This window comes from Hermetia illucens, chromosome 6 (assembly GCF_905115235.1).
Source record: "Hermetia illucens chromosome 6, iHerIll2.2.curated.20191125, whole genome shotgun sequence".
Classification (NCBI taxonomy): domain Eukaryota; kingdom Metazoa; phylum Arthropoda; class Insecta; order Diptera; family Stratiomyidae; genus Hermetia; species Hermetia illucens.
The window spans coordinates 6,913,736-6,940,353 of NC_051854.1; the positions used below are offsets into that span (position 1 = coordinate 6,913,736).

The window sequence follows — 26,618 nt, forward strand, 5'->3', positions numbered from 1 at the left end:
TTTTTTTAAGGCCATCTTGCAGCCATAAAATTTTATTTACCAATTTGTTCTTAAAATCTATTTCGTTGCTAAACGCTAGAACGTAAAAAATATAAAAGTTAACATATATCCGCCCGATTAGATCGGATCGGGAACGATAAAGTAGTACATAATATATGGATGGTAGATAAAGCATATATCAATTTAAATGTCCGTTTTTAATTATTTTTTTTTCTTCTTTGTTTGAAACATTTCTCATATGCAATTTTCTTAACTTTTCTTCCAAAAAAAAATCTACTTTGTTTTAGGTACAAGTATAACGTATAACAATAAAATTTCATCGTAAATCTACAAAACTAGACTGAAATTAACACATATTCATCTTAATTTCTTCTTCTATCTCTTCCGTCAATGTCCTGCTGCAGCATTCGCTTCAGAGTCTCTTCAGCACTCTCTAGCTTGGCAGCCTTCCTCTTTAGACGTTGGTTTATCATAATCAGCATTTGCGCCTCTTCCTTTAGTTGATCTTGTTTATTTTTACGATTCAAACGTGACTGACGACTAGCTTCATTGTTTTTGCATCTTTGCAGGATATACTTTTGCTTACTCGGTGGTAATAGCTTCAATTTTTCAGGATCAGGTTGGGTGCTCTGAGCCTTTGGTGGTCGTCCACGACGTTTACGCTCCGGATTGCTGGTAGTCTCGTACGATGCACAAGAGTATGGTGTAGGGGGTGCAGTTGAAGCTATGTCGGAACTATCCAAATGGCTATCATCAATCGATGAGATTAGAGACGATTGGGTTATGTCTTCGAATTGGAAAACTGTTGAGGAAGATTCTTGGCAGATAGCGGTGGAATTGCTGGCGGATGGTGGGGTTGAGTCGATGATTCCATCATTACTCTGTAAAGGAGGAATAGAGAGAACATTGTAAAGAAAGAGTTGTCGGAAATGGTACGGTTTTATTGCGAATTTAAAGCGAAAGGGATAACAACTTACATCATTATCCCAAGTGAAGATTGTGTCGACGACTTGGGCTGTTGTTGGTTCATTAGACTGCACAGAGTGAGGAACTGGAATATTCACACTCAACGGGTGGATTCGTTTGAACTTTTTGACTGGTGTGGAAATCACTGTGCTAAGTGTATTATCGATTCGACCGCTATTGGCATATTCGAGCAATCCAAGAAGTTGTTCCGCAGCTTTTCCATCTATTTGCACATTAATAATTGATTCATTATCATCGTTTTGTCCAATTGGGCTATCGGGGTCGTCGGACGATTCGACCAAAGTTGGCTCGGTTTTTAGTCCAATGCTCAACATTGGATCAACTTCAAGTTTGATATCATCCTTGCAAGTTTCACCACCATGTGGGAAATCATCGATAATAATTTCATCCGAAGTGGATGCACCCTTATCATAAATCGTGTCAATATAAGCCGTAAGATCTTCCGTTGATATGCCATTATCTATAATCATTTCTTGTGTTGATGTCAGGATCATCTCTTTGTCTTCATATGTGTAAGTGAACGTCTCTTCGGTTTCCATGTCGAAATGAGGTGGGAAAGCATTAATCGAAATTGCTGGGGTGTTCAATTCGTCGTCCTGATTGTTATCGTCAGCTATCTTATCTTTGTCCTGCATGAGAAGCTGTTGATCGGATATGTTGAAAAAGTAGTCCTCCATGTCGTTGTACATTGTGCTAGGACTGTTGTTAATTAAATTGAAAATTTGATGTTGATTTTGTTGCGAAAACGTTGAAGCTGAAGTCGTTGACGTAGATGCTGTCTCAACTGTTGCTGGTATTTGTTGATAGGTTTGATTCAAATGTAGCACGTCTAGTAAATCGTGTTGTTGATTTATAACTTGATTTAAACAAGTATTATCCGTATTAGATAGATTTTGATTATATATTTCTCTCGGTTGTTGTTGCTGCTGCTGCTGCAGATTGTTAACACAACTGACTGCGCCTTGTTGTGCTTGGGTATTGGCAAAGATTAACTCCACTGTGTTTATTCCTGCAATGAAGATGGGAATTCAGTTAGTTTTGGAAAGGAAAATGTGAAATTTTCTAATGCAATCGATCAACAAGTGTGAAATTAGAAGGTGTCGAAGCACGTGACTCATCGTAACAAAGGCAAAGGCCAATGATAGCTTTGCTTAATACCCTGCTCTGTTGACTACAAGATGTTAATTGAAGCCTATTGGAAAATCCAGCGGCTACGCACGTTTGTAGCTCAAAAATTTGTATATATTCACAAACATTCTCACCTAATTTCGTTCTCCCAAACAATCATGCATTGTCTGATAATAGAATCCAGAAAAAAAACCTAGCAAAAATCGCTATAATGATCTGCAATATCTAGACGATTCCAACGAACACTTTAAATAATGTTGTGAAATATCAGCCGAACAATATCAAACTAGCTTTCAGATCGACCGAATTTCCGAAAACAAGATCAGGCACTATACTCCAGCAGCACTATCAAACTCTGCAAGCACAAACATCCGAACTTCTTCCGTAAATTTATCGAAACACCAAAACAAATCTACGTAGTAACCGGCCGGCTGATTGATTGCAAATACAATTTCGGTTATGGGTTAATTATTTCAAGTGCAATGTCGGTCCACATTCTATTGAATCCTCTCTGAACCCCAACTTCCCCATAAATTCATTATCATACCCCAAGCCAAAAAAAAATCGTCTCCTTCACTTCGTGCGCGCTAACAGGAGAAATGCTGAGATTGACAGTGATTTTTCGTTGCATCTTTTCGGTGAAGTATGAGCCCCTCGGTTGCTTCCGTGATAAGAAGCTTTCTTCAGTGGCGCTGCTGGGGAAGCTCGGTGGTTCCCCTGTTCGATACGAACCCCCCATTAGCCGGCTAGCATGACTTTCCAAACATAGTGGAACATGAAGTTTCAGCTGATTGCTCTCACTAGCGCAGCTTTAGGAGAAACATTGCAAGTGCGCATGGATGAACTCATGGGGAGCAGTGAATTGGGAAGCTTTGATACCGAAGTTACCGCACATCTTTACGATACCGTCCGCAATGGTCCTAAACCTACCCCAAGATTATGCTCGGCAGAAGATGTCGAAGATTTGTCCCCTTTTTCCCGCCGACCCAAAACTGCTGAATGTCACGAACCCACAGAATACCTTCTGTGGAGTTGAAGGGGAACCAGACAGAAGTCGATATCATGAAAATTCATGTCGAATCTTGTCTAAAAAGTATTGGGCTTGAGATTGTCGTGCGTTCGGAAGAAGTAAACAGGGAGGTGGCGGGGGCTCGTATAGGTTGTATGAGGAATTGTTTTGATGTGTGTTTTTGCGCCCTTTCGTCACGCTTGTTAGAACGTGTAGCCATCTGTGTTGAAGGAGTGTGCATGACTCTGTTATCGGTGAAGATGAGTCACTGAATGGTCAGGCGATTGAAAGTATTTGGATTGGATGCAGTGCTATTCAAAAAAGATAGAGTTATGCTTAGAACAAAATATCAAACGACACATCTTAGCAATTCTGGAAGCGGTTCATGAAATAGACGAAAATGTCGAGCTCTAAAGTGTATGACGGTGAAATACAATTCACTGAGAGCGCTAGTTGTACTTTTTGGACTTTTAAGTCTTAAAAACACGGAGAAATCATATTCTTCCCGCGTATCCGCAACAACCAGATTTTGTGATGAAATTTCCTTCTTCTCTTCTTCCTTTCGCCTCATTTCCATAATTACTAGCCGAGAGTAGTGAATCACCTGTTGCACAGCCAAGGTCGAGGCACACATGAGCGTTTTCTTCTCGGTCTGTAATTTGCATCAAGACAACCATCGAATGGGGTCCTTACGAATTATAAATAAATTATCAGTGCACCCACCCACCCAGTGACTCCTACATATGAATGCATCAATTGACAGAGAAATGTAACGAATTCTAGTCGAAGACTTGATGCTAGTATTCTGCTCGAAATTGCAAGATTGGCTGCGAGTTCGACGAGCCTACGGAAACTAGCTTTTTGAATCCATTTTAAAGTCTAAGAAAAAGACAGGACGCAGGTCTAATAAACCAACTCTTTTTCGAATAACCAGTTCACTCCCCTAAATAAAAAGTTATCCTTGAAATGGGGTTGCTAGGAACAAGACTTGGTGAGAATAGGGATTGGATTCTTGATTGAAAAAGTCTCTCAATTGTCATATTGGCCTTCTCGTCAAATAATGTTTATCATTAATTATTTTTCCAGATTTATCCACCATTATTGAGGATTCAATTCTGAAACCGGGTACTTTTGGAGCCATGTTAAAAGTGCCAAAAAGAAATTGCGAACACTAAATCAAAAATGGCTCCAAAACTGGAACATTGAATATGTTAAGCAGCGCTTGATGGAATTTTCCCCCGGTTTTCACTTTTGCTTCGCTTGCAAATGCTTGCTTCGACTCTTGCGAATATTTCTCTTGTGGCACGGCCTAAGACCTTACTTTCATTTCGGTTTGTGCATGGTTTTGTAACAGAAACATGGCCATTCGGGGTAGAATTCGTAGTAGAATTCTTTAGAATCCATCGATTGGCAACAAAATATTGCCTAAAACGATGCACCCATACAGGTTGCACGTTCTAAATGCGCCAAATTCCTCTTGACATCGATTTCGACTTGGAAACATTCAAGAATTTTTTTTTTGTTTAGAAACCGGACCAGCCTGAAATTTGCTTACCGATGATGTTGCTCGTTTCCTTCAAAAGAAACTTCATTAGAAGTGCAATGTGGAATTCGCCTTCCGCCTTCAACGTTACCTCCCCTTATTTGCACACACATTTCATTCTGCCATAGAAAAAAACCCATCGGCATGTACACCTCTGCATTCTTTCCTACATAACCCCTGGAATCAGCCGCTCGCAGGACAGCCAATCGAACGCTCAAATCATAGACCCAACTTCGATTCTAACTCGCACTTTTCTCCACACATTTCCACGTCATCTAAGCCCACCTATCAGACGACGGACAGCCTCAAATCTAAATGGCATCCCTCTCATTGTTTCAAGTCTGCATAGTTCCTTACAATTCGAAATTCTATCCATTTCCAGATTTTCATTTGGGTCATCTTGGAATTTTCCATGGAAATTGATATCTGATCCACCCTAAGTACCACAAGTAATGTACTCTTCGTGCACACCGGCAAAAACCAGTTCATGAGTAATAAACAAGATTTTATACGAGAGTGAATCATTTAATTGAAAAGTTCTAATCGTGAATCAAACAGCGACAGACCAATAACAAAATAATGTAAATTTTCATTTGCATAGTTATTAGATGCGCTAGAAAAGACACGTATTTCCTATTACCTTACGTGAACTTGCGTTGAATTAAAAAAAAAAACACCTTTGAACCGGGGTAGCCCCTATTTAGTAACACACGAGCCCTGATTTAAGAGCATGCAAAATAAGGTAGTCCCAATTTGAGAGCGTGCAAACAAAGGCAGTCCCGATTTAAGAGCACACGCAAACCGGCGGCCCAGATTTTGTGGCTTGTAAAACTGGGTTGTTCTGACAAACCAGAGTAATCCTTTTTCGTATCATACGAACAGGAATACACCTACATTTGTAGCACCCGAACCAGTGCAATTCTGATTTTTGGCAATATGTGGGCTGAGATATCATTGCTACGAAGGTAGCCTTGATTTGGAAAAGCAAAAACCAAGGTAGCGCTGATTAGATAGCACAAAAACCAGGGTAGCCCTTATAATCTACACTTTTTTAATTTTTTTTTGGCTCAATTTGGAAGACTTAAAATCGAAAGAGCTTGAGTTACTGGCAGTCTCAAGGGTCCCATATAGCAGTGCGATCCCGATTTTGCAAACACATATGTTTACCCTAAACTCAATCTCATAAAACACAATGATTTTCCGTTTCCCCTTTGGATTTCCTTTCAATCTTTGACTGTTCAAAAAAGCTCAATCCCCATTAAGCCCACGTATCATGATCACCCGATCATTTAGAGAGAAGCCTTCAAAATGACATAGTTTTCTTCATATTGCCGCCATTTTATTATATATTGAATATTATTTTACACAAACTTAATGCAACCTTGGAAACAAATACTTCTCTGCAAATCTGCGTGCCCCTCTATCTACCCTAACACATAGAAATATTGCTCGAATTTTTTCGTCCCTACTCGGAAGCCAACTAGATATCCATAAGCTTATTCATATTGATGAAGATCAAAACGCAAATGTAAGTGTTTTGCTCATCGAAACAAAAATGTTTCCAAAAACCAAGCAAAATAACTATCCAAGACGCTTTCAAACAACACATGGTTTTCAATTTTCACTCAATCATTGTCGCCATCTTGAATGTTCAGGGTTATCTCAAAACAAAATGGCTGCGCATTGCGCTCCTAATTCCCTGATCTGGCGGGAAAAGGGCGTTCTTCGTTAGCGTGTAGAGTTGCAATAATTCTTCTTCAATCTTTTTTGTGCTTATTGCATTGAAGAGGCTTTTCAATTTTCACCCACTCACTGTTTGTTGCCCTCTGGAATTTTTACAAGGTGTCGTAGATATTATGATAAATGCAAATCGGCGCTTAAGATTTACCGGAAAGACAGCCTTTCTAGCGGAGGGCGGAAATGGAAATTTGTGGCTGATGACGGCGAAGCTAACCAAGGTTAAGTGGACAATTTGGGAGAGAATTTCGCTGATCATAGGAAGACTCTGAGCATGCCGATTTTCACTCAGATTGGACCCGACTTTGATTATAGTTATTGTAGCCTTTCTACGGTAGAAAAGGCGTTTGCAAATTGGAACCCTTTCATGGTTAGATTTAGGTAATTTATTAAATTCAAGTTGCAGGGTCGCTGCAGCTACTCAATAATCAATTTAACTCAATTTGAGTGACCACAGATTTTTTCCACTCTCATGCCGCTTTGAGTAATTTTTTCTTTCCATATTGCTGTTGTATAGAAACAATTTGTTAGCCAATTTTCAAAGTTATTGCTAACAAAATACAATGGAACGTGCCTTTCTATTTCCATTAAGTCATAGATGGCTACGTGGCACATAGCACGCCAACCATTATAACTTTCGTCAAAAATAATTTCTAATGATCTTGAAAGGCTGAAGTTGTCACGCTTCTTTGCTGTATCGACCAGATGACTACTGATTGTCACTCACTGCTGCCATCTTAGATTACCGCGATTATTTAAAAACAAAATGGCGGCCGATGCCAGATAGATTTTGTGAAAAAAATAAGTTCCTCACTTTGATTTGTAGTCCGCAAGTTTCACTTATTACTGTTAGATACGATAGCAAAGTTGAGACACATTCTTGCTTATTGGATCAGTCACTGTATGGCTTTCAATTTTCAATCACTCACTGTCATCACTTTGGGTTATTTTAAAACAAAATGGCGGCATATGCGAGAGCTTAAAAATTTGAAAGAAAACTCAATACTTCAAGGGAACAGCTCTATTTTGGAAATGAAATAAAATCCACAAAGACACTGTTGCTATCTCTGATCCCCAGTTATTTGAATGCTTGCCTGCAATCGCTTTAGATTTTGGTAGGAAATTAAACCAACCTCTCCCTTCTCCTATCATCATACAGTAGGGAGCATCAGATTTGTGTTAAAATCCCAATAAGCCCATGAAACCTATCATTATTATGAAAACAACGGGACACACTCCCCCTTTAGACCGCAGAATGCCAGTGTCAAAAGATTCTAAAGTACATGAGAGCGTTGGTTACTTATAGCGGAAACAATGGGGTCAGACCTCCTTAATGGTTCACTTCATGAATTAGAATCCGATATCGATAACGTATAACTTTCGGGAGCTCCTTACGGATCCCACTGAAACAGCTATTATCTGGAGATAACTTTCTAGGATCATAGGACCAAAGCCAGTAAACCTTATTGGACTGAGTCGAAGATCGTAGGGCAAAATTATCTCATGCATTTATTGCTAAACGATCCCACTGAGCAGGTGGAAACAATCCCCGCTAGGCCTAATTACTCATAAGCAAGACCTCTATCGAAATAGCCTCGCTAAATTACGCATAGTCATAGATAATATCAATATTTTCCTCGCTCAGTTTATTTAATTCATTGTATTCGATTTTTATTTCGATAACCTCTGATAAGAATCATACAAAGTGATATTGATTGCTATTCAAACATTTGAAAAGTCTCATAAATCCTCATAGTTCGCTCTTGACTCAACAAGTTCAATATATCATAAAGCGTCTGAAAAGGAGAAATTCGTAACATAGTATCAGCACAATTTTAACATATCAGCTCAGCTCATCAGCAGCTATTCGACAAAGCAGTTAGCGATTATCTGGGAGCTATCAACAGAAGACCCTCTAAAAGATAAAACAACTCATTAAACATGAAGACGCAGCATTAGCGCCAACATCCTAGGGAAACAAGGCATTCCAATAAGCAGATACCAATAAGACTACCAAACACCACATCGACTTCCGACTCTCCCCCGCATAATTTTCATCTCTCAGAAAAAATAGAAAAGTATAAAGCCATGAAAAATCATATCTAAATATTTACCGGGTATCCTCCGGTGAGTGTTGTGTTGTTTCTTGTTCGTGATATTGTATATCATCCAATTAGTGTTGAGGGGGTGAGAATCAGATGTAAATCCAGATGTATCAGGTTCACTGTTTGACTAACTTCCTGGAAACACTTCCACAACGTATGACTGACCAAACGTTTATGCGACACTCTACGATCCCCTCCCTCTATTTATAATCTCTGCTTGTGCTTGACCCCCTCTCGAGCACAGTATGCTTCTCAGAATTCAGAGAGTCTCAGCTGAGTGAAAAACTCGCTCTCATGCAAATAACTGTGCAGCCCTACTCACCATGGTGGAAAGCTCCACGTATATGAATACGGCAGAGCAGTGTGGGTGCACCAACACATGGAAGCATGAATTTCACAACTGATTGCAATTTCTGGTTGTTCTCGAAAGTACTCCCGACGTGAAGCCGGGATTTTTATACAATTTTTGTGCGTTTGTGCATCATAATGGAATGTGCAGGTAAATTGGACATCAGGTTAGTAATTAATAACTTGAAAAAGGTGATTGGATCATCACTTATCACCCTGAAAACAAAAACAACTTGGTTGTAACAATTATACCTGTAATGTTTTCAGGAAGCGATGAGTGGCCGTTTCAATTTGGCTGTTAAATGGTATGGAGTCATTTAATGAATTCAGAAGTGGTTCATTCTCAACTTTGTTTGGCTCTACCTATCATCGACAAAATATACTCTTGGCGGACCAAAGGAATGCTTGGAAAACATGGGCTAATTTTGGTATCCTTTCTTTATGTCTTCCGGAAGGAGGATCTTACTGATATGCATTTGTCTAATTCTAGATTTCCAAGTCAAATTTGATCCTAGGCCTTGAAGCGTATTAGAACAGCTATTTCGAGACCGCAGTGGTAAGTTAGGTGGCAATATGATTGCCGGAATTATTACCCTGACATAGCTTGGGTACTCATTCACAGCTGAGTCGATTTATATCTAGCAATAATGGTGCTATGAACAAACTGATTGAATGTCCTCCAATCGACATTGACCTCCGGTGTCAATTATGAATATTTTTGGCATATAACGAGGCTGTTGGCTTACCTACTTTTTACTCATTGATAATAAAAAGTAGAAATAATAACGCAAACTCCTATCTCACATCCTAACCAATCCCCCCTACTTTTATTATGATTGAGGGTGCCCTGACTCCACATCGGCTTCAGGACGAGTCGCACCAATTGAGGAGTAAGTGTCCCTCTATGTTTTTGATGCACTCACTCCTCGTTTTGGATAATATGCACTAGTTTTTTTTTTCAAATAAATGAATTGCGGAAACAAACATCTGGTTGCCGTCTGTGGATACATTGTTCCTAGGGTAGAGGTAAGGCAGCGTCTGAGCAGTTACCGCTCTTATTTGATTTGCTAGAATGCACACAATCACACATTTTAATCAAGTACACGAGCACTTTTCAACTTGAATTTCAATAAATGTTGTTTAAGGCATTTTTTTTCAAGAGGATAAAGAGACTCACTAGTGACAGATTAAGCCTGTGCGTGTGGAAGAAATTCAGAGTTTCGTGACTCAGATTTCCAGCTTAAACTCAACAAGAGTTTCAGATTGGCTTGCCAGGTTCCTACAAGAAATTTCGGTACGTTTACACGTACGTTTATTAGAAAAAAATGCAGAAGGAAGAAAAGTGAGTTTCACATGAACTATGATATATAAGTGAAGCCAACAAAATGAGGCGCTTTCTGGTCGTTTGGCGACCAAAAATGCATTTTGGGATCTAGGCAGTACACCGTCATCGCAGGAGTACCACAGGGCTCAGTTTTGGGTCCTCTCCTGTGAACGTGATGTACAATAGGGTCCTTGTCGTTCCCGTGCTAAAGGAGGCTACGATAATCGGTTTCGCAGATGATATAATGAAACTTTGTGGAAAAAATCATGGATAGAGACCCTGATCAGCATTCAATTTCCATTGCAAAGGTTAACATCAGGTTTTAGAAAAGAATGTAGCATCAGGAGCTTCTCAAACCTGATGAGATCATAGTGCATAGATCATCATCAGAATTGTTGTAACATGACATGGAATTGGTTTGGTGATTTTTCAACCTGACAATGGTCGCCTGCAAACGACTGTGAAAAAGACAATTTTCGATTTAGACTGAAAACCTCCCTCACATGGGGCTTATTCGGCGGCGATAGAAGTTTTAGATTACCATTTTTTCGATCGATGAAAGGCTTTTTGTCTAATGTCCACCAAATTTTGGAAGGTGCATCGATGTCTGGTCTGTTTCGAAGCCATCAGGTCTCCAATCCTCTTTTCCCGTTTTAGAAATTAGATTCGATTCAGTAGTCTACGAGCGCAAGGAGTTTTCGAAGCATCTTTTTCACTTTTTTTCATGTTCTAATTGCCAGATTGATCCACCAAACTATCCTGAATTCTGAATTAGTTCTTGAGATATTGAACACTAAGTGACGATATACATTTGTATTTGTTTAAACGATGGAAAAAACCGAATTTCGCATGTTATTCAAACACTGTTTTTGAATGGGAAAAAATACGGTTCAAGCTAAAAAAATTATTGAAAAAATGTTACCCTGAAAAGGGCCCCTCGAAAGCAACCATCTGACGATGGTATGCGAACTTTAAACGTGTGGTCACTCATGGCGGTCACTCCTTCAAACGGATTGGGGGGAAAAAAGGATATGCAGCAGGAAAACAGGGTCCTACCACTCTACCTCTACTGAAAGCCTATCGCGAGAGGAGAGGAGTCTTCCCCTCCCCAGAGTGAAGTGGAAAAACCTACCTATAATTCATGTCTTATTGTTATGCTGACTATTCCTGATAACGATGAGCTGTGCCACCGCATGAGCACCTTATATAGGCCAACACAAATCTGTGAATCGCATATGGTCGCACTGAATTTATCAGCAGGTATTAAATTGGCGTCAATCTGTATAAATATCACGTACAAGATATGTCGATTAGATCCACGCCTGATTAGACGTGATGGTGGTCATCATATAAACGAATTGCAATTGAAAAACAAAGTCAATGGATTTACACAGAAGTTGCTTTGTCATGGGACAGCGTGAAATTCTTGGAAAGAAATCGGAAGAGATACAGAGGCAAGTGATAGTGGAGAAGTCTTTTTGATTTATAGCCATGCACCCGAAAGTTTGCGGAACTATTTTGGCTATTTTAGTTGAATTTTACACTCCAGTAAAATATGATTTTCACAAACCGAAGTGATTCGAAGCTGAGCTGGCGGTTATGAAAAAGAAATCAACTGAGTTGTTGAAGTATATGGGAACGTCTGTGTGGGGCCATCAATGCCCAGGTGTGGTCGTAGGTAACAAAGGACTAGAGAAGTCACGCAAGCCCTTCCTGCAAAGTTTGTTGTACAGGTATGTCAATAAGCGCTAGAACGGCTTTGCCAAATGGAAACGTCTATGGAGTTGCCCAGCTATTGTATGCGTCCCTTTCGATATTGCCGATGGTCTGTTGAGAGTTGTGAATTGTGATGAGGCAGTCAAGTTGGTCGCAGGCCTCATATAACTTCTGCTCTTATGGCAGAGCTGGTGAAGGTCTGCTAAAGGTTTTTTTAAAATGTGAATGTTGATGAGATAGTCAAGCTTTTTTTAACAGTTGGACTGAAAAGCTTGTAGGCTAACACACAGATAGCACTACCTACTAGTATCCATCCATTCATCCAAATCAGACTATTAGTAGTTTGTGGGATAGAGCATTTTAAATGAAGCAACTTTTGTTATTTTGGAGAATAAAGCATTGCTTTTTGGCGAAAAAAATACTGTTAAAGACAAGGCTTGGTTTGATAAACATTATTGGGACTTTGCATCAGGAAAACCAACCGTTGCGTAGTGGTTTGCTAAGTTGTTTGCCAATATATATCATCACAGCTCTTACTATCTATATCGAATTTGCAATTATGAAAACATTTTGCTGCATATGATGTCATTACGACCTCGATATGGTTCAAGTTCGTCTCATTTTTAGATGGGATGACGTGTCACCAATAATCAATCGCCTGAGCTATCTCGTCCGACAAATTGAATGCTGTATATTTAGGCAAAAGGAACCAACAGAAAGAGAGAGAAAGAGAGAGGGAGCTAAGACGAAGCAAAGTTATGAGCGTATAACCACGTGGCCCCGTAATTCTCGAAATCCATGCAGGCTAATCACTAAACCCAAGACGAAAACATCTAATTGACTTTTAAGGTCAACTGCTGAATCGCCTATCTATCACTAAGCATTATACTGCGGTTGACCAAAGTTGCTTCCATGCCCAATTTCATAAGACTTCGAGAGGTTCAATCTATTCATCACTAACGCCAAGGATTTTAGAGATATAATCTGTTCACCCCTGACGCGAAACTTTAGTGTCATAACATTGCGATGGCCGCGTTGGTTAAGCGTCAGCCTCTCAATTTCATTGCCCTGGGTTCGAATTCTAGTTCATCATGGATATTTGTGCTTGTCCGTTGTGTAAGCTTATCACTTGGACAGTATTTATTGTGATTGATAATGAAATTGAAGCACATCCTCACCGAAAGTTATATGTTTAAAAGAAATGACAAGGCTTGGGTCATGGAGGATCCGGAGTGGAGTTTTGTTGGTCGCCTCTCCAATATGAAAGTAGTGCTCATCAATGTCTGGCAGTTTACCTAAAAAGTTCGATCAATTATAAGTAGTTAATTGCTTATTACACGCCTTTATATCCCCCTCCCTGTTCACTCTTTGCGGATTAAAGAGCAGTGTTTCGTATTGGTTTCTCTCCTATTCTGATTTTTAATAAGACTGTGCTTCAGTTTCATTATCTTCACACTTAATGCTGTGCAAGTGACAAGCCTACAGTAGTGGAACATCACAAAGACGAACACAAACATCCATGACGGAATTTGAACCCAAAGCAACGAGATCAAGAAACTGACGCTCAACCAAATCGGGCATCGCACTATTGAATAGAATATCTTACGACCTATCAGGGTTTTTCCTATCCAGGTTTCAAGACTGCTTTTATATCTTTGATCAAAAACGTAACATGTACTCACCATTATTCAATTCATCTAATTCCATATCTAATTCATCCTTAACGTACTCCAGAGCGTCTGGCTGCGCTAGAGACCGAATCTCTTGCGCATCCTTCGAAATCCCCATGATTGCAGTTGTTTCCGTTAAAGATTTCTCCAGTAATTGATTCGAAGCTGTTACAGTTGGTGATATTGGTATAATTTCCTCTTCGCTTGGTATGATCGTTCCAAATATCGTATTCAAAGTATCCTCCTCCTCTAACCTTGAATTCGGCAGATTCTGTTCCAATAGATCTAAATCGTCGAATTGATAGATCTCGTCCTCGTGAGGGGTAATATAGTTGTCGCTCTGCGAATTGATCTCCTTCAAAGCAATCAATTCCTCCGTATAATCCAATTGGCGGACTGGTATCGTATTTATCTGATTCAACGTAGATATTTGTGTTGTTGTCGATTGATGATGATTCTTCAAGCCGTTTATGGCAGACTGATTTCGTGCGGAAAGCCATTTTATATGAGACTAAAAACGTAGATGATGAAGAGCATGGAAAAAAATGGGAGAAAAATTGTTGAAAGTCAACTGGTTTGGACAACTTTTGGATATTATTTGATGGAAAATGACTTATTAGGAAACATGTATCCTTCAAAGTGGTGACCCACAAATTTTACTCTTTGAAGGTAACATAATCAGAAAATCGAATTTGTTTGCGTCGCACACGACTGAGATATTTTTTTGAAATTTATTTGTTTTTGTCTCGGGAAGTTTAAATTATTTTTTATGAATCATACTTTTTAGGTTACTCTCCAATTTCAATCGACAAATAATATGGAACAACACAAATTAGAACGTTTGATTCGAGACTTCACTCTGTGCAAAACAAGCCTTTTAGCCTGGCCTTATATTATCAATATTCATCTAATCTTTTTAAAATGCAGTTGAATGAATTATGTTGACTCTAACATGTGCTTAGTACCCAATCTTTTACATGAAAATAACTCCAAACTTTTTTCATTGAGGGCTAACATTTTATTTGAATAATGCAAACCGGACTGAAGAAGGGAACAAATGGTTCCCGAAATATGGCTTGCTATCGAAATAAAATTGTAGCCCACAAAAATTTTCGAACTGTTTTCATTTGATGTTATCATTAATAACTTTGACCAATTATACTCACAGATAAATCTCCGTATAGTTTTCTGGAAATTTTAAAGTCTTGAGAGACCGCTGCTGAAAAGCGCACCTGGCTTTAGCTTTTCAAGCTGTAAAAGAAAAAAAATAAATTAATTAATAGGTGTAAATCCAGAAATTCGAGCGAAATTAGGTTTAAATCTATTTATAAAGCTGCGAAAATCTTCAATGTTGATTTGAGTCAAAGAGCGTCGCGAGATTTATTTGGCATCCAAATTTGACGACACACCATGATATATTTTAGGCACAAGTCCTCAAATGTAGCAGACTCTACTAGATTTTGACAATACCAAACGACTATAGCCCAAATCACTAAAGGGAAATAAATTTTCAAACCCGCGGGCGAATAATTCCAGTGATTAAGGGGAACTATACGGTGCAATGGTTGAGCCGATTGCGGTATCAGCCGTGATTTTTACCTTGGATTCCGAGTTCGAATCCCAGCCACGATCATTGGTTTCTGATGACTGTCTAAAGTTGATAATTCACTACTTAAAGCCTGAGTCCCGAACTCACGATTCTCATAATAAAGTCGAAAACCATAAACTCGGCGCTTTGGGTTTTGTAACTAGTCCGTTTTCATACAAGACAGACAGACTCGGCCGTAAATCCGTGGATAAGCGCCTCCAGGAATTTCATCTCCTTAGATCATGTGTCTTACCGTCGTGTTGAAAATCATCCAAGGGTTATAATCCCCAGTAAGAGAGAATCACTGACGATTTCCAGCAGCCTGTGATGTGACGGCAAGCTCGACCCTGTAGACTGCTGAAGATTAGACAATAAAGCCCCGGGCATGGATGGCATACCTAATAAGGCATACCTAAGTTGGCCGTAAAATCCAGACCAAACATGTTTGCTGAGTTGTTTAAATCTTGCATGCCGAAGGCGACATTTCCTGTTGTATGGAAAGGGCAGAAGTTGCTACTCCTCTATGGGGATATTGCTTAAGCGAATAATCTACAATAGATTGCTCTCGGCTGTTGAGGGCCAAGGGGGCCTTTCGAAATCGACAGTAAAGCCGTAGACAAACATATACAATATAACGTCAATCTCTTCTACTATCATAGACGAACAACGCCGGATGGAGAGATCTGTAAAGATCTAGGCAAAGTCGCTGGCAACGCTCGTGAAAGGGCCAGTGGACAAACACCTATGATGCTTCCGCCCTTCTTCGACATCTTGTATTTCAGCCAGGAAGTGATAAGGAGAGGGGGGGGGGGGGGGGAGGAGGGTCTTTACATTGTTGCAAACACGGAAAGTTAAACCATTCCTCCTTCTCCAGTTTTGGTAGGAATTTTGAACCTGACCCATGGAGGAGATTATGTAAGGGGAAGACGATTTCTCTCATCCATCCCAATTGAAAAATCACAGTCACCAGGGGAAGTATTCACGGACTTTTCCAAAACCAAGCATACACGAGCGGATTGCAGCTGCTAGCTGGAAAAATTTTAGTTTTTGTGGGCGTGGCTTCAGGTTAGAAAGCAGATCACTTTTCATGTGTAGTATCGTTTGCAACCTCAGCATTGTAAAGCAAAAACAACAATGGCTTACCACACGATCTTCACTCGCCAAGATCTTAGAATGTAATATTCTTTTTTATTCTGTTCCGTTTAGATGCGGAGTCGACTCCTCTCGATCGGTTGCGCCATTTTGCTCGTTCAAAAGCCTGATCTGGATTGAGTCACGAAGCTCTCAAATCATCATCCACCATATGAAACCATCGTTATTTTGATCGGCCTTACGGTCGTTTCCCAATTGACTTCGATGTTCAGGCCAATTTTGGCAAGTGAGTTCCCGTCAGCGCACATTACATGTCCACACCTTCGAAGACGCCTCTCTCGCAATTTTCGCACAATATCGATTGTGGATGCCCTAATTTCGGATATGGTCAGAACGTGTGTCGGCATTGGTCTGATGGTAACATCTCCGGCTCCATTACCGCGAGAAGCTGTTCATTGTCTTTTATAGTCGGCCAGTACTCGGAAACATACAGGACGAATGTAATGAAGTTGCTCATAAGGTTGCATGGTTTGTGGTAAATGAATTACAACTTAATTGCTCGTGGGTGATTGGCGTAAGAGTGTTGCCACACACAGCAACCCCGTTTAAAAATTGCCTCGGTCACCCCTCCATCTTAAAAAATTATCACGTCTCTAAGAGGAAGTGGTTTGACGTCATTTATAGGTATAAGAGTGCTGGCAAGGAAAATAGTAAATGTTGACCTACATAATCGCCTGTCCACTACTTTTAAATGGAGTGGGAAATATAAAGACTGCCCTTTTCCTTATATGTCCTACCCTCTTTCTTTCCCAAAGGGTGGGCGGGGCTGAAAATTTAAACTTTGCCATATACATGGTTGCTATTCGCCCCTTGGTGGGGTATAGCGGATCAACCACACTACTCGCCTGTGGTTACGTGAAATGCGCTTCAACTTCCGCTACGATTTCCTGAAACGGCTGCCCTTGTTCTCTACTGTTCTGCGCCAAGTGCCTTTGTGTCGACCTACCTGTCGGCCATCTTGTCAGAGTGAATTTCACTGCATGGCGTAGCCAACAATGCAAATGTCACCCCTTCTTAATGTGTGACATATCCACTGCTGAATTTGTGGGCCAACCTGTAAATTTTTAAACCTATTGTTACCGAAGGGTCAACAACCCTTTACCATGATGATATCAAATTGCCCATACTCTCAAGAACTATGACTTTTAAAGGCCTTGACTGCCACAATTTTCCAATGAGATAGAGAGGCAGACCCCTCATTATCCCCTATACCTTGAAGGTTGAGATAGATAAGTTCGGCTAGAAGTGTCTAACCATGAACCCTGCTCCCTCTCCCTGGCTGGGATCCCATTTACATAGAAATCTTATGAAATTTCCAATAGAACCGTTGGAGCTTGCTTAAAAACTTAAAAAGTAATCGACCTTCTCCACTCTTCAGTGCAGGATGTCAAGGTTCTATCAAGGGCAGTTTATAATTAACTGTTTTAGGGGTGATGACGTAAGCATAGTATATTAGTCACTACACAAAACTGTGACCACTTAACAAAACTCAGGTATCATTGACCCCAATGATGACTACTTAGCACCTAATACATTATTGACTCCCATACGTGGATCTCCAAATAATAAAAAAATCCCAGACATAAAAAAATAGTTCTTGGGACAGACTTTTTCTGTATATGGAATATGGGTATAGTCATCTGAGAGAGTTCAAATGGACCCAATGCCCTATCAAAAAGGTCCTTCTGGGAAACTACTTTCGACTGGTTAGCGCCTCACATAGTCCGTTAGAAGCAAATACATAACATTTAGGCCCATTTTTCCGCAAACTTGATGTTGAATGTGCCAAAAATAGCCTGACAAAATCTTATGCATAGAATTTCACAACTCGAGGCAATTTGACTATAGCTATCACTTGAGATAAGGTGCGCAATGGCGGAGACACGATTTGGTCGAACGATCGGAGCGGGCGTGCTACAAGGTCGTGTGCAGTATTGTCGTATGATCAGATAACCGATCTTTGGACCGTGCTGAACAAAGTAAAGTGGCTGGATCAATTAAACTACCCGGAGAAGTCCCAATGCTTCCCAACATTCTAAGGGTTTCTTACACGGTTAGTTCTCTCTGTGTAGTTAAATCGCATCCTAGAATCCTCCCCCTCGTAATCAAATCACACAGCCGGAAATTTCCCTGTGTGTGTCCTTCTCCACGTGGTTCTATGAAATAAAATCACAGCCCAATTTCGTGCCTAAATCGATTTGGGTAGCTAAACCTTGTGTTTTAACTGAGACTGCAGGGATGCCTGCCTTAACATCGACAGTTAAAGGATCCCAATGGGGTTAAAAAAATCTTGTTATACTGCCTTGAAATAGTAAAGAAAACTACAGGCAACTCGACCAGAGGACGTTATAAGTTAAGGTTGGCTTACACCGAATTAGCTCGAGGGTTCACTGAATCATTTATAGTCGGAATATTCCTTAAATCAGTTAAGTCCTCATCGTATTTCCGGCACGCATATTGCGCTGGAATTTAAGTCAACATAAAAAAAACTTGAATCAAGTGTTCACCATCTGCCAGTTGGTATAACCTACCCACGACATGTCTATACACGTCCGAAGGGTTATACAAAGAGCAAGGAGTACTACTGCATTTCTCACCTATGAGAACGAAGGGTACTATTGGGACCTTCCCCTTCACAACGCTCAATAGTATTCTCCTGAACTACCCTTCCCTCGATTTCCCAAGAACCTAACAGAGCTTTTCACCTCACATCGCCTCCGGATTGACGTCATTCCCTTAGGGAGATAAGCCATGGAAAATTTCCGACATTTTCTAATACCTCATTTTCAAATTTTCTGACCCTATTCTATTCAAAACTTACTTTCTTCCGTTTTTATCCTCCTCTATACGCGCGCAAAAAAAAAGTAACTCGCGCAAGAATGGAACCGGATCCCGGTTATTATTAGTGCGCACTTAAATGCACAATTGAACAAAGAGCGCCCCGTAATTCACGAACCGAGCGATAGACTTTTCCACGTAGGAAATCCGAAAACCGAGTTGAATCTTTCAACTTTATTTTTTTTATATTCTCAAACGCGCGAACCGAACACTTAGAATCAAGGATTTCAGCGAAGAATTCGCTACAATCGCCAAAAACTTGCTTCAAATCGCAGTTGAAATTCTGCTCAAAACGAAATATTCAGGAATGCACTCAAAGAGCTGGAAATGAACGCGAACCGAACATCCAGCCTAAGCGAATCACATTTGTAAAATGAACTGTTGTGAAATTCAAAAGCTTCATATCTGGTGCTTATATAGCCTCGGCTCGATGGCGGAGCATGAGTCAGCACCAGATATGGGTAGGAAAGAAATAAACCCACTCGAAATAATGATAGTGTCGAGTTGGTAACAGAGTAATTCACTTATTAATGGAAGCGATGTAGGGATGGTCACCCGTATGGTGCGGGTGTTGAGAGGGTTAATTGCTGTTTGTATCAGCTGCATGAAAAACCCCCTTCAACAATGGGTAGATTTTTTTAATGGATGGTGTTTTATTTATGGCAGAAATTACTACAGGTACACCAGGTACGTGATGACTAGGTTAGATAAGGCGATATGTAGGATCGAAGTAGCAATTATCGGAAATACCATTGATTAGAGTGCATATGACTGTTCCAGCAAGGTCTTATCGTTTCTAACATTTTATTCAACCATTTCGATTGATTTGGTTTCGTCCAAGACAAAGGCAACTCATCAGATGCTGTCTCACCTCTCCCTTGGGAGCCGCGTGACCGAAATTCGGAATCAGGTGTTAGCTGCTTCCTTTAATTCATTTGTAAGCATAATACGGTTGCGAATCACAATGAATGAAAAATTGATCTTCTTCTTTGTTTAATTGTCAATTGACAGGGATATTGCCATATTTGAACAGAAAATTGACTATAATTCGGCGTTTCAGAACGCATTTTCCGACAATCATTTTGATCGCTTTCTCCCCTGCCACTTAAATACGGTGAGTGTTTACCTACCCACGAATTCAAAACAAAATACCAAAACAATTTCCTCCCCATATTTTTCACCCAAATATTACCCCCTTGTACTATCACAGCTGGAATTCGAAAACACGTCTTCCTACATTGTTATTTTCTGTGGTAATGGCTGAAACGAAACTTTTACTCTGGCGCGTCATGGGCTTCTCCCAGCAAATACATGTTCAGGCATACAATTTTGCATATATATATCCACATTCGTATACAGAAAGATATGCGTTGTATTTTTAAGTTTTTTTACTTCATACACTAATTATAGCTCTATTCGATTCGTAGAAATGTTTTCCCCAGACGAGCTTTGGCTTTTGTATTTCGATTCTTGGAATTTTGCAATAACTAAGTACTTCCACTGGTATATCTGTAAACAAATTGATTAGTTTAGGAGAGAAAGGGGAAATGGACGCAAGGAGAACTGAAAAATGTTATTCTGAGAAACGATAATTAACACTTAGAATGCACACTTAAAGCTGATTCGACTTGATTTTCGGGTTTGAGGTCTTTCATTGTCAAGAACGCTAAAATCTAAGGTTCATTGCCTTTTTATTGTACTTGTGATTGTAGGTGAGAATTTCTTAAATGGGCCATGACTCATCTTAGATAACTACTTGACGATATTCCAAAGTTCTTCGATTTTTAGCTTTGCTCGCTCTTTCTTTTGTCGGTCAAAGGTTGTGCTTCCTATATGCAATCTCATTTTGTAACTTGTAACTTTCTCCAATACGAAACCAGTTGTTTGACCACTGGCCCACATTGGGCGCCACTTTGAACGAATTGATGAAATTTGTTATTACCTGCGTCCTCTTTTCCAACATTGTGTCCTGAATATCGGACTTCTTGCTTTACAAGCTTGCCCATTTAAAGTAGGTGTGCAGAAGCAGCCTCCTGAGAACCGCAGAGAGGAAATCCGGCCTCCGGTAGGCCCGTGGTATCATCCCCTCATAAGGGAAAGAAGCATTTATTCTGGTCCCCCGAGAAAACTTCGAACCTGGGGGGAATCACCCTTTTTCTCTTCCGTCTGGTCAGGCTCCAACTTTGTCCATCATTTCTTGCATGCTTTAAAGTTGTAACAAACAGATATGAAGGCTGCCTTGGAGCCATGACCGATACGAAAGTTGCCCTTGACTGATGACCGATATCAAAATCATCCTGGAATGATGAATGACATTCTGTGTAATCCTTTGGAGCATTCTTCTTCACCATTTGGCTGAAGTCTCCGAGTTCGGGATGAATCCCAGAGAGCGTGTATGAAATTTTCGGAAATGGATCCTTTGAATCCGAGAATGTTATCTCAAATCAATGAGGAAATTACGTTTCAATTGTGTTTTTTAGTCCAGATGCGGCTGCCAAATTGTGCGGTCAGAAGATTAGCTTTCACGTTATTGAGTGACCGAAGAGATCCACCATGGAAAATTAGACTAGAACGTCGGGACAACTCATTAAGGTAGTACATTGCTAGGCTAACTCAAATCAGCATTGGCAATGCCAGGAGACAAGTGAAGAACAAAGTGCAGAGGGTTTACCGGAACTATGCTATCCCCAGGGAGACACCCGTAGTTAAAATTCTGGACACCTTAAAGCAAAAACGTTCTGTCGTATCCAGTCGGCTGCGACGGTATGGCAAAAGTCATTCCAGATATTTTCAGAATACAATGTACGCGAGGATGCAGTGAAGTTTTTTCAGATTACTTAACGAATCTGAAGAGAGCGGCCCGGCAGTGCAGTTTTCGGTGCTCCTGAACCAAAAGGATATTGAGGTGGACTTTGGGGGTTATCCGCCCATCATGTTGAGCGTGCTAAAGGGATTATCGCTCCGGGCATGAATTTTCTGGATGTTAACGAAGAGAAGGTTCGATGAGCCATAAACCGCTCGAAGAACTGGAGAAGTCCTGGTTTGGATTGGGTGCAGAATTTCTGGTATAAAAAAGTCACCAGTGTATATGGACCATATACATATATATATGGGTAATGGCTTAAATCAGATGATTAATTGGCCTGAGGAATTTAGGTCTTGCATCCTCCAGTATGAATAAATTGAGTCACGCACTCGGTAGAACTGATGCCATTGTGTTTATCTCAGCGGAGCTCTGATTGTGGTCATAAAATCAATCCGTGTCTTAAGAAGACCGTGGGAATCAATCCACTGGGCAGGGGCTCGTGTTAAACCCATAGAGGCGTAATTGTAAGCACCTTTGAAGGTGAGCAATCAAACAAATCAAACCGGGGAAAGCAACAGGACCTGATGAAAAGCGATGAGCTAAGACCCAACATTGAGGAAGGTAGAACAACATCTGACTAGTAAAACACCTAAGGAACGATCCAGGGTTATTTTTATGGCTGCCATTTGCATCTTGGTGGGATACACCCACGCACCATCGTTGGTCGTTACCTGAAGTGCGCTTCAACTCCTCCCACGATTTCCTGAGACGCCTGCACTTCTTCTCGTTTCAGATAATATCAGGCCAGCGTACTCCGATGATACGACGGCGACAGGTGTTGACGACAGCTTAGGGGTTTTGAGTAACTGTGGGGTTCACATTCCCATGTGCTACTCTCATATAGCAACACAGAAAGAACAGTCTCAATTTGATCTTTGTGTTGATATAGCTGCAGTTCCAGATTTTGGACAAGGCAGCGAAAGTGGATCTAGTGCTTTTAATGCGTCGGGCAACATCCAATTGGGTGTAGGAGCATCGAAGATTCTGCCCTTAATGCAGATATGAAGAGTGCCATGACTGAAAACCTTGGTTTTGTTAGTGTTCATCTCAACTCTACTTGCCTCTCTTTCCAAATTTAACGCCATTTGGGCAAAGTCTATGACCCAGTGGGAGAGCAAAGGGAGAGGTCATCAGTATAGTCAACCATCTTAGGAGCCTGTTACGAATAGTAGACATGTTTAACCGTGATATTCAGATGGAATTTGGATTAGACAAATGTAGATTCCAAGCCATCCGTAAAGGTCATCATGAGCCGTACATCAGACATTGCATTGGTGGCCACCACATCTGCCAGGAACCCATGCTCAAGTTGATGATCTGAAGGGTGCTCTACTGTTCGAATTTCTGCGACGTGTGAAGCTGGCGTTGAAATCGCACCTTTCTTGGAAGAATAAAATAAGTACGCTGTATTTATTCACTCTGCCTTCACCGAATTATGCATTCGGAATGTTGCTGTGCACGAAGACCGATCTGGAAAACGTCCAGCGGCGGAAACGGCCTACTACGTCCAAATTCCGAATTCATTAACCAAATTATGCCGTGGAACGAATGAACGCGTCTTGTGATATCAGAGGCAGGGGCATAGTTGACGTTGCGGCACAACATCACCCCCAAGTTAATTCCCTATTCGCGTCAAACACAGGAAGAAAGGAGAGACGAGTTGGAACTGAGCCTATACGATAAATAAGGTGTAATACTTTCTCCTTTTCTATTTTAAGAAATCGATAAACTGGGAATTCAGGTCCTGTTCTCATAATACATGTCTCCATAAAAATCATGAGGATCTGAATGAAGAAGAAAATAAGATAAGAAAGCTTCAGTAGAATGAGATTTGTCCTTGGAAGGTTGCATCAGATTTTGTGCTGAAGCTTTGGAGACGCAATTGTCGACGTGGCATTTCAGCTCCTACATTGTTTGTTAGGCGTAGTTGTATTTTTCGGGGAAAAATAAAGGAATCTAAGGGTAGAATTCAGATTTCATTTATCTCGATATTATGGGGGTTCCCCTACTTATGAAAATAGAAGGAAGCTAGGACGAAATTGAAGTTCAGAATGGGAACCTTCTTCTATTGAATTCCTGTGAACTTCTGCCTAGGTTCTTAGAGGATCGGATGGAGGAGAACAATAAGTCCTTTTTAGCCAATATTTGGTCAGTATATGTTGAAGATTTATTTGGATTAAATAAGATTTTAGAAAAGTTCGATTTAGTCTAAACGACAAGATGCTCGATGACTTGTAATTAGCACATTTATAATATTTTCACACAAAACCTATACCTTAAGCCACTTTAAGACTCCATTGCAAGAACTTTAAACAAACCAAGGATAACCTTTGAACAACACTATTAAAACGGCTACTATCAGATATGAAAGACAGTTTATTTCTGAAATTGGTACACGAAGAGGGATTCATTCTTGTGAAAATTTAGATGATGCAATTTTACACATTGGATTAATATGATGTTTCTATTTGTCCACGTCTGGTGTATTGAGTTGTAGATTGCATGAAGACTCAAGGAGGAGAGAGGCCAATGAAGGAATGGGTTACTGTATTGATATAAGAGTATGTAGCCCATAGGGGTCTTGTTTCATCGGGGGTCTAACACTATTTTTATTTACATAGGATGATTATATAGTTTGTGGGTTTTTTACTGCTACAATGGAACTTTCAGGTAACGTTTAAATAAATGAGTCAGATATGTACTTTGTTATCTAATGTGGCAAACACTGATAGTGGGGGAAGTATACAAGATATCCATATGCAGCCATTCGTTTGCGAAGAAATCACGTGATTTCCAAGGGGCATGTAGCGGTTTATATATGGTTATTCCAAGAGGAGTTTCTATAAATATAATTGGCAATAATAATAGTTAGCTCCCACCATCTTATGTTGGATCTAATGTTCATTGTGAAGTGAGCATTGGAAGTATGAAATGCTCGTCGTCTGTGTTAGGGAGTATCTGCAGATTGGTGATAAATTTCCTAAAATTTGGATACGTCCCAACATTTTTGTTTCTTTTCAATTCCTCTGATCTGCTCATGTAATTTTAATTTCATCATAATCTGAACCGTGGCCATCATACGCATACCCCATTCACACATACACCAGACAACACAAATACACTCTGCACTCTTATATATCAACCCGAGGCTCCCCCACTCTCATTCATTGCGTCTAAAATTGCAAATTTATTTACTTGGAAGCGATATCATGTTTTTTTTCTAATCTGAATTTCAAACTATTCAAGGTACTATTTTCAAACAATGAATCTTGAAATATCTAAACATCTGGCAATGCTTTCCAGTTGACTGACAAAAGTTGCAAGCTCATGCTGACGGTCGGAAATTGCGAAGTCCAATGGGAGGGAGTAAGTCCAATTGGACATGTGATTACGCTTACGTCACGGCGAGACGAGCCAGTACAGTCGCCTGTCAGATGTCAATTGCGTCCGGAGCTCTCCGGTCAGAAATTGCTTGTTTTTCGCGATTTGGGGTAAGTTTAGTCAGTTTTTCATGCTTACCTCTCATCATGACCATGTTATTGTGCATTCCACAAATAATTCTCATTGAACCACGCCACGAGCCGATAATAATGTTCAAGTTATTGTTCTTCAAGTGACCGAACCGCTTGAAGCCACGCAAACCGTCTGTTGACTTCTTAAACTTAAAAACTTGTTGCATTCGCTTAGAAACACACTCGCAACAATGGGAACAGTGCATACACGAGTCCGTGGTGGGCGTCGAGGTGGGACAGTACGTTGAGGGGTCAACAACTAGAGTCTGGACACTGGGGACGACACAGCGCATGAAGGAGCAAACGGACGCGAGGACGGCGGCCAACACAGCCGAAAATTGAACAGACACGGAAGCGCTACCTTCACTGGACACCACTTTCATATTACGCGACTGCAGCACTTGCATTAGATACCAACACTCTCGGAAGAGTTCGAACAACACCAGTTCAAGGCAGAAAATCCACGAAAACAATTCTCCCAATTCCTTGTTCAAACCCGGGCCGGAAATCGTCTTCCAACCAACCGAAAAATCAACGAAAAGTATCTGGGGAATTAGCGAAAACACAAAACCACTCGTGCAGATACCAAACACTGAAAATTACGAAACAGAACAATCGAGATGGAAACGAAAAAAACACAATTAAGAAAAATCCCTGAATGGATACGACCAATTTTCCATGTAGGCGAGGGGTAGGGGCGGCGCGATACTCAGATGACAACAATGAATTTGGCGATCGCTACACGTGCACGTAATTGACTTGATAATGACACCTTTGTTGCGTTTTGACTCAGATTTGTTGGACGAACGGACAGCGGACACTTTGACTTCTTTTCACTCGTAGATTTTGTGCAGGACTGAGCTGGGCCAATGAGTGGCTGGCGTACGGAAAGTTTGCATGAAAAGATGATGCAATAGTCATTGGGGGTGTCATAGGATCATTGCTGGAACCGAAAGTGCTGGCATAGGCTTGTTGTTGAGGTCGGATGGGGGTTGCTGGGTGCTAATTGTAGTTAGAATCTGCGAAATTTAGCGTGTCTGCCTTGTTATTTCTTTTAGATTTGCAATTGTTGCAGGCGACATCTAGGTGCGAGTA

At 40.5% G+C, this 26,618-nt stretch overlaps 1 protein-coding gene and 1 long non-coding RNA gene across 5 annotated transcripts; one reads left to right on the forward strand and one right to left on the reverse strand.

Annotated features, from left to right (window-relative positions):
* Positions 1-26,392, reverse strand: LOC119659488. Of its 4 annotated transcripts, none has more exons than XM_038067602.1 (5): positions 25,531-26,392; positions 14,734-14,818; positions 13,580-14,078; positions 978-1,996; positions 1-881 (listed from the first exon to the last, which is right to left on the reverse strand). In XM_038067602.1, exons 3-5 carry the CDS (start codon positions 13,683-13,685, stop codon positions 363-365), a joined length of 1,644 nt encoding a protein of 547 aa, XP_037923530.1. In that variant the 5' UTR covers positions 13,686-14,078; positions 14,734-14,818; positions 25,531-26,392; the 3' UTR covers positions 1-362. The 4 variants fall into 4 exon arrangements, with proteins under 4 accessions (XP_037923530.1, XP_037923531.1, XP_037923529.1 ...); XM_038067603.1 differs by lacking the exon at positions 25,531-26,392 and adding an exon at positions 24,287-24,341; XM_038067601.1 differs by lacking the exon at positions 25,531-26,392 and adding an exon at positions 19,129-19,536.
* On the forward strand, positions 8,916-14,489 carry LOC119659489. Its single transcript, XR_005250351.1, has 4 exons — positions 8,916-9,024; positions 9,125-9,285; positions 9,348-9,413; positions 14,355-14,489. It is a non-coding gene; the product is annotated as an uncharacterized LOC119659489 (long non-coding RNA).
* Positions 26,393-26,618: the final 226 nt, after the last annotated feature.

Excerpts from the sequence above, each read along its gene's own strand:
- LOC119659488 (XM_038067602.1), bottom strand. The coding sequence starts at position 13,685 with ATGGGGATTTCGAAGGATGCGCAAGAGATTCGGTCTCTAGCGCAGCCA. Across the intron at positions 1,997-13,579 it reads ATTAGATGAATTGAATAATG|GAATAAACACAGTGGAGTTA; the intron begins GTGAGTACATGT and ends TCTTCATTGCAG. Across the intron at positions 882-977 it reads TCTTCACTTGGGATAATGAT|AGTAATGATGGAATCATCGA; the intron begins GTAAGTTGTTAT and ends CCTCCTTTACAG.